Genomic DNA, 8298 nt, shown 5'->3' on the forward strand with positions numbered 1-8298 from the left:
CAGTTGACTGAGGAAGATACGTTCAAAAAGATACAATTGACCGAGCGAAGTCAAAATGTTGACTTTCACCCAGTTCAGTCGACTAAGGCATTTTACACCGCTAAGGTTTGGTTGACTAAATTTGTCCACAAACCATATTTGGCCCAAATAAAGACCCAAGTTAAATCCCTATTAATGTGAGTTATTAACCTAATTACTTGAGGGATTCCTATAGTCATTCTATGGTCTTTTTGAGCTTATGCAATTTATCATGCAAGTCATGCAAATATATTATAGATCAAATTAAAAACTAAAAGCAATATAATGAAGATCTTTTTTTTTTTTTTTTTTTGCTCTTTAGATTCCCATGAATTATGCCAGGAGTATATGCTCGTTAAGGTCTTTTTGGCAACTACAACACTTTTATGTGTGTGTTCTTAATGATTTACCTGTTCAAGTACTTAGGTACACACATTAGTAACTTGTGATTTGTCAATATCAAAATCAGAGATCACACTAAAAAATTCAACATAAAAGACCTTCTATTTATCACCTCCTTTTGAACTTTCTGTATAAATATCTATTAATGCCCTCTTCTGCTCTTTTTGGGCGGGAAATATTTCAATAAATGAGAGAAAGTATACTTTCTTACAAGTAAATTCACTTTTTATCAAACGTTGCTTATTTTAAAATTATCATGTGAAAATTTTCAATTCTCATTTTTTTTAGTAGTCTTTAATTTCTACACGACTTGTTTTTAATCAAGCACATCACAATTAATTATTCATTTGGAATCTTCTCAATGATACTGAAGTAAACTCCAATTGAAGTTTCAAAAAAAATTTCTATCCTTTTATTTCCTATATTTGACACGTGCGAAAACTTTTTGCACGTACAGGTCAACCCCGCAGGCCATACTGCCCCTACGCCTCGCCACCCTACCCTTCCTACTCCTGAGTAGCCACACTCCATTTCTATTTCTCCCAGCATTTTACTGAAGAAATTTCTAGAGAGAGAAAGCAGAGAATTGTAGAGAGAGAAAGCTCTCTGATCTCCAAAACGCAGGAGAGGGGGCAGACCTGAGATCATACCATCCCCTAATCGACCAAACCATGTGGAGAAGACTCTCTTCGCACCTCCAAACCCTAGCTCCCCGCCGATCTCTTCCCAAACCGTCCCGCTTCGTCTCCGGCTCCGCCGTCTCGCCGTCGCCGCTCCGCCGAGCACCTTCTTGCTTCTCTCGCTACTTTTCTTCAGATTCCGGTACTGTCTTGGATCTCAGACCTTTAAAACCCTAAATCTTTGTCGGATCTTTTGAATTCTTTTTGCGGTTTCATATTGTTACGCGTTGGGTATGGTAGCTTCGAATTCGTTCGGTCGTTTGCTCTCTTATTGAGTCCTGTATTGCGTAGTTGGAAAATGTTTTGGTTGAGGATGTTTGGAATTTTAGCAGATAGTGCTGTGTCAAAGGAGAAGAAGAGGATTGAAGATGTAATGCCAATAGCAACTGGTCACGAGCGTGAAGAACTCGAAGCTGAGCTTGAAGTGATTTTCTTTTAAGATGTCATGATTTTTCTGGATTTTAAAATTTGAGTTTGTGACTGCGAAGTGATTCAGATTTTGGTTGGTTTGTTTCTGTAGGGAAGGAATATTCTTGATATTAACTATCCAGCTGGCCCATTTGGTACAAAGGTTAGCACAAACTATATTTTTCATGGTTTATTGTATATTTTAATTGTTAATGTTATTATCTTTTTTATGCTTTATGTTATTATCACGAGTAATGATGAACTTGCAAAATGTGAAGATGTAATTGATTCATTGTGTAGAATATAAAAGGAAATAATTCTCACTGCAGCAGTGGACGATTATTTTTATTTGATAATTTTTTGCATGTTTTGATGTCCCTGTTGGTATCGATGAGTTTCTTGATCAGGGTACATTAAACTGTCTCTGGAAATTGAATGGGTGCCCCAGGCTGCTTCTGATTTACGTATTATTTGACTTTAGGGCATTGCATGGAATGGAAAGGTTTGTAAATTACATCATTTGTAATTCTCATTTTTGGTTAAATCCGATACTTGGAATGCAGAGAAGCTAGAATCACAATTCTGAAAATAGGTACATTTTGTGAGTGTCACAAAATGGAGTAAAATGGTCGGATTTGGTGAGAATCTATGATAATTTAGAATAAAATACCATTACTCTCCCCAATTTATGAATTCCCATTTAAATGTTTCTTTAAATAAGGAATAAAATAGAAAAAATGAGGCAATAAGGTTCCGTTTGCATTCACTCATAATTCCACCCACTCCAAGTAACATTCTTGGATGTATGCATGAATTGAATTGAATTCAATTGAGCTGGATCGAATTGAATTCTATTTAAATATGATTCCAAGCATAGAACTGCGCTACAATGTGGACCCTCATGAGAAAATGATGGCCATCTCAAATAATGAAGAAGCCAGAATGCTTGGGAGGTTGCTTCTTTTGCTGTTTGGCGGCATATATGGTTGGAGCATGATTCTAGACTTTTTAAGGGAAGGGTGATGGCATCAGATTTGGTTTTGGAGGCTTCTTTATGGTGTTCTGCTTTTTGTTTGATTTTAGGAATGTGGCTTGCTGATGTGCTGAAAATTGGAGGGATTTGTTAATGTGCTACTTAATTTGAAATTTTTTGGGACTGTTTGTATTCTGATTTTTAATCTAAATATGATGATAAACCTTTTAATTTGTGTTAATTCAAGTGTCCTAAAGTGATCATATATTCATGATTAATGATTTCCATGTTTTAAAAGGAACAATTGAGGCTCTAGTCAAGAAGAGGCTTGTCTAAAATGCCCTTAGATATAGTTTAAAGCACTAAACTCTTGAAAGGTGAATCCATAATGCAATAAGGATTGTACATTTGTGCAAATGGTGCAAATTAGGTTTGAAACTAGGCTAGAGAAATTTGACCATATGTATTTATGAAAGGACTATGGAATGCTTTATTCTGAGAGAATTTCTAGAACTTTTAAACCTAAACATTTCCAAAACAATAAAAATTCATCCTGAATCATGAACGCATTTTGAATTTTGTAATGTTAGAACAATCTTTTGGTATTGTTTTTTTCAATGATTTTATGTTTTCATGCTTATAATAAGCAAAAAATAGTTTAAAAATCATATTTAATTTTTTTCCAAAGTTTTATTTTTATTTTCCTAATTTTTTCAATATATATGTAATTTATGTATGAAAAATGAAGTTCCCAAATGACTTCCATCTTAACACCTTGATGCTTTTATGTTTCACCTCATGAAGGTCGAAATGCGTTACAGCTTTTCTCCTTTTAAAATATTGATGATTCTATAGTTAAATGCCATTTAAAACACAATCAAATCATTCATTCTGAGGAATAATGAAATGCACCTTGTTTTTCAATAAGAAAGAGGTAAGTGTCTTCTTCATTACCTTTTTTTGGAAGGGGGAAGGTGCACTATTACATGAAACCATAGAAGGTGGCTCATTGATGACTGTAGACCTTTCTCAGTAGAGACACAATAATTTAAACGAATTTTTTTTTGTTCTTTTTCTGATTATTACACCTCTGATATAACATACTTTTGATGGATTCATTTATGATTTATTGCTATGAGTTGTTTTTTTTAAAAAAGAAAAAATTTCTTGATTTTTTGTTTTTGAAGTTTTTGGTATTAGGATTAGATTTATGATCCTGATAACCTTTTAGTTGGCTAGGATTAGTTTGGGAACTTCTACATGGTTGTATGACTTTCTGATGCCCATAAATAGCCCACCTTGTGAAAAAAAAGGGAATTGAGAAACAAATGATATTTCAAAATTCAAATTGAGTGAAAAAGCTTTGCTTTTATCCATCTCAGATGCCTTTATTTCTCTCACACATTTTAATATTCTATTGTGTCTCATGCTATCTCTATTGGTTTCTATTTTTTTCCCCATGTTCAGGGGGCTTGGAAGCAGCCTAGAATTCTCCTTTCTTTTGTTATTTTTCGCATGCTCTTATCTTCTCTCTCTTTCTTGTCTTCCTCTTATCCACCATGGTTGCACCACTTTATATGAATTTTTTAAGTATGTTTTTCTTGTTCCCTGTCCATTTTTTCCTGGGGTTGACCCTAGTAATAATATATTTTGTATTATGGGGTGTATTTTGATTTTTATGTATCAAAATTGAAATCTTAACTTCCAAGTGGTTTGATTTTGAGGCAATAAGTTGTCAACTTGGCTGCTGCAGCACCTAAATGTTCCTAACTGAAGGCCCTGCTGAAGCAACATGTTGTAGCTTGGTTAGTACCCTACCCCAATGCTCTGCTGGGGTGTGGGCAGAAGTGTTTAAAAGAAAATTGAAGTTTGCTCCTTCCAGTAGATAACTTATTCTTGCTTCTGTAACCAATTTTCCTTGCAAGATCAGAATTGACTGTTTTCTCCATGTATTGAATCTTCCATATTGCCTATTTTTCTGAAGATGTTCATGTATGAGGGCGAGGGTGACAAATACTCAACTTAGAAATTCTTTCCCTTTTAACTGCTCTGGCTTCCTACTTTTGCAAGCCATTTATTTAAATCCTTTTGATGAAAGAAAAGTGAATTTGTAGGTTTTTAAACATTTTTTGTTTTGATTGCTGCTTTCATCTCCAAATTTCTCCTTGTGTCTTCATCCCCAGTGCCCTCTACTGCACTCTCTTCCCACCTGGTGATGGGGGGAACCCGGGGGGGGGGGGGGGGGGGGGGGGGGTGGGGTGGTTGTTTAGTGGGTTAATTTAGTGTTGGTTTAGGAATTTTCCTATAAACAACTCTCCAATTCCCTTAAGCCCTTAAATAACATTGACCTAATTGACAAGGCATCAGAAACAAGATGGTTTAAAGTGCCTTTATTTATTTTGACAATTGTAGCTCTTTCTAGGTATAACAACAACAAAACCAAGCCTTAGTCCCACTAAGTGGGGTTGGTTATATGAATCTTTTTCCGCCAATTTATGCGATCATGGACCATTTCTAGGTATGAGAATTTTAAATCAAAAATTTAATTTTTCCCCTTATATTATCATACTTTTGATTTATCATACTGATGGACTCGGTAATAATTTCACTACTATGAGTTATATTTGATTTTTATTTTTCTGCATTTTTAATTTTTGATTTTTGGGTTTTAGGATTAGATTTGTGGCTGGAAATTTATTAGTTGGCTAGGATTAGTTTGGGAATGCTTCCATGTGCTTGGAGGTCTTTGTGAGCTCCACCTCATGGAAAACCTTAAGGGAATTGAGTAATAAATACTATTTCAAAATTCAAACTGGGTGAAAAAAAACCTTGCTTTTTGTCCATCTCAGATGCCCTTTTTTTGCCATTCTGTTCTCTCTCTTTCTCTATTAAGCTCTTTTGTGTGTGTGGGTGGGGGGTGAGTTGGTGTTCAAGGGGCTTGCAGGCTCGCATTACCCTCCCTTTTATTCTTTTTTATTCATCTTATGTTCTCTTTCTTTCATCTCCTCCTCTCAACATACCAGGTCGCGTGGAAGACCAACCCTAGTAATCAGATATTCTGTATTCTGGAGTGTATTTATATTTTTTATAGGTTGAAATCTTTAATTTCCAAGTGATTTGATTTTGAAGCAAGTTGTCAACTTGGCTGCTGCAGATCTTAAATTTTCCTTAACTGAAAAGCCTTGAGAGAGCAATATGTTGTAGCTTGATTAGCACCCTACTATAATGCTCCATGTGGGTGGCAGGGAAGAGTATTTGGAATAAAACTGGAGATTGCCGCCTTCAAGTTGATACCTCAGTCTCGCTTTTACCGTTATTTTTTCTTGCAAATGCAGGATTGGGATTTTCCCCACAGGTTTTGAATTGCTAACGAGTACCTATTCCCTATTTTTCCAAAAATGTTCATGTATAGGGATGATGAATACTTATGTATTTTCCTAAAACTCTCTCTTTTGACTGCTCCAGTTTCCTACTTTTGAAGCTCATATATGGAAACCCATTTGATGGAAGAAAAAGTGAGTTTGTAGGTTTCTGAACAGTGTTGTTTTGATAGTTACTTGCTTTCATGTTCAAATTTCTCCTCTCATCTTCTCATCCCCAGTGCCCTCAACTATATATTTCCTTACTGATGACAGTGGGTTAACAAGTTATTTGTCAAATTTATTGGTTTAGGAAATTTTCTATGAACAACTCTCTTCCCCTCGCGCCCTTAAATAAGTATGACCTAATTGACAAGGCATCATAAACAGGATGGTTTAAAATCACATTGTCGTTCTAATTTTATGAAATGAACATGGACACCTTATTTGAGAATCTGAGATCAGATTTTATGCTCATTTTAATCCTGCTAAAACATAAGAGTTAAGACTATTAAAAGCTTGCTTTGCAAATTAAAAGGTAGAAATATTTTCACTAGGAGAATACTGAAAGAAGGATAGACTAAACTTGATATCTGGTATTTGTAGGAGCCTGATCTGCATTCCTTGCCTACCTTCTGCATTCTCTAAGTTTTCTTATTCTGAGTAGTAGTGCAAAAAAGCTGAGCTGCGAACTCTAGCATCATAATGACCATTTTGATTGGAAAAAAAGGGTTAAATTTGTTCTGTCATGTTGCCATCTTTTAATTGGGCATGTTCGTGGCGCCTTCTAATTGGAAATTGAATAAAAATTCAGAATTTCTGATTGGTCATTATATTCAGAGCCTATTATTTGTTAAGATGAAGTCCATTATTGTGTCTGATGACTTCCTGTATTTTGTCTGCATTAGACCTATTGTGGTATGTTTTTGTATACTGGTGGATGGACAGGGATGTCATTTTATCACGCAAGGATACAAAGTTTATGAAGGTGGCTCCAAATGTTTGTGAAACCGTTGTTTTTAGTTTTTTAACCTCTTAAAGATTTTTTATTTTTTATTTTTTATAAACTTGTCTTGTTTGTAGGAATCACCAGCAGTAGTTAAATCTGTCTACAACAAAAGAATAGTTGGATGTCCTGGAGGTGAAGGTGGTAAGTGGCTCTTTTCTCTCTTTTTGTTGCTTATTTGTACGTACTTACCTTTCAATTGCCCCTTGATTCTAAAAAGTAAAAACACAACCAAAATAATGCATCATTTTGTCCGTTAGCCCTCCCTCTGTCAAGTCTGCGAACCAGCAACTTTTTAACATGGTTTGCTTGTTTTTTTCATATGAAGAGGATGAACATGACGTTGTCTGGTTTTGGCTGGAGAAAGACAAACCCCATGAATGCCCAGTATGCTCTCAATACTTTGTGGTAAGTGGGAATTATGCCTGAATTGATCACTTATTGATAGGTCGTGATATGGAAGTTGCTGTGCATGTTCAATTAGACCCAGATTTGTTCTTAAAATATTTGGATGTAGGTCATCATCAAATCATAACAATATGATTTACCCAACTTGCTATCTGGAACATGTAATGCAAGTTTGGGAAAGCGTCCAATAGAAATCATTGGTTTGTGTTGGAACCAAATCTAATCATGGAGCTGCTATGCAGCTAGTCTATTTGTCTCGTGTAATTTTAAATCTATATTGTCATCTGAGTGTGAATGTGTTCCAAGTTTTGGTCTTGTTCCAAGGCAGTTCCTGTTATGTAAGACCCAATAGGGCTGAATTTTGGTTTAAATTACTCCAGTTTTTTCTCATTTTTAAGAAATGCATTCAAAACCTATGTATGCTGGAAGAAAATGAGATCGAAGGAGAAGGAAATATCTTGTAATGTCTTGTTCTTTAGATTTGGCATTAGATTGATATACATTTTCTACATCTATGCACAGTAATGGTTTGGTCTGACCTGCTACACACGCAAACTAGGATCAGGAAAAAAAAAAAGCAAAAAAAAGAAAAGTAATTATTTAAAAAACGAAAGAGCTAAATATGATGCATCGTTTTTTTTTTTTTAACAGCTGGAAGTGGTGGGGGCAGGGGGAGATCCAGATGGACATGATGATCACCACTGATTGCAGCTTATTTTCCTACCAGAGTAAAATCTGGTGATTGTTGAGATAGTTTCTATTATGATAAGCAGCTTACGAAAAAGCTGCTGTTCCTTTGTTTTTGATGATGGATCCCTAACTTCTCTCATGGCTATTGCTTGGCAACAATGGGTTGGTAATTTTTTTTTTTTCTTTCTTTTCTTTTCTTGTTACATGACTTGTATTGGTCATCTGTTGGAGCTGTGGATTCTTTCTCTTCTTGAATGCATCATCAAAATAATTGATGGCTGAGTTTTGATTCTTTCATATGACCTCTTGCTGTTCTGGAGACGCCAACTCATGAAAAACAAATTCTGGGTGTAC

General features: G+C 35.3%; 1 protein-coding gene and 1 long non-coding RNA gene across 3 annotated transcripts; both read left to right on the forward strand.

The window, feature by feature from the left end:
* Positions 1 to 869: 869 nt before the first annotated feature.
* LOC131157072 (cytochrome c oxidase subunit 5b-2, mitochondrial) lies at positions 870 to 8241 on the forward strand. 2 transcript variants are annotated; one of them, XM_058110940.1, is made up of 6 exons: positions 870 to 1242; positions 1433 to 1524; positions 1621 to 1671; positions 6924 to 6990; positions 7175 to 7254; positions 7906 to 8241. In XM_058110940.1, exons 1-6 carry the CDS (start codon positions 1092 to 1094, stop codon positions 7957 to 7959), a joined length of 495 nt encoding a protein of 164 aa, XP_057966923.1. In that variant the 5' UTR covers positions 870 to 1091; the 3' UTR covers positions 7960 to 8241. The 2 variants fall into 2 exon arrangements, with proteins under 2 accessions (XP_057966923.1, XP_057966922.1); XM_058110939.1 differs by having other exon boundaries at positions 910 to 1242; positions 1430 to 1524.
* On the forward strand, positions 4761 to 6912 carry LOC131157073 (uncharacterized). The gene is made up of 3 exons (XR_009137205.1): positions 4761 to 5836; positions 5947 to 5996; positions 6749 to 6912. It is a non-coding gene; the product is annotated as an uncharacterized LOC131157073 (long non-coding RNA).
* Positions 8242 to 8298: the final 57 nt, after the last annotated feature.

This window comes from Malania oleifera, chromosome 6, assembly GCF_029873635.1.
Source record: "Malania oleifera isolate guangnan ecotype guangnan chromosome 6, ASM2987363v1, whole genome shotgun sequence".
In the NCBI taxonomy this organism is placed as follows: Eukaryota; Viridiplantae; Streptophyta; class Magnoliopsida; order Santalales; family Ximeniaceae; genus Malania; species Malania oleifera.

What these genes read in the sequence shown, in the direction of transcription:
- LOC131157072 (XM_058110939.1), top strand. Translation starts at nt 1,092, where the DNA reads ATGTGGAGAAGACTCTCTTCGCACCTCCAAACCCTAGCTCCCCGCCGA. An exon ending in CTACTTTTCTTCAGATTCCG is followed by an intron (nt 1,243 to 1,429) that starts GTACTGTCTTGG and finishes TTGGAATTTTAG; the next exon opens with CAGATAGTGCTGTGTCAAAG. An exon ending in CTGGCCCATTTGGTACAAAG is followed by an intron (nt 1,672 to 6,923) that starts GTTAGCACAAAC and finishes TCTTGTTTGTAG; the next exon opens with GAATCACCAGCAGTAGTTAA.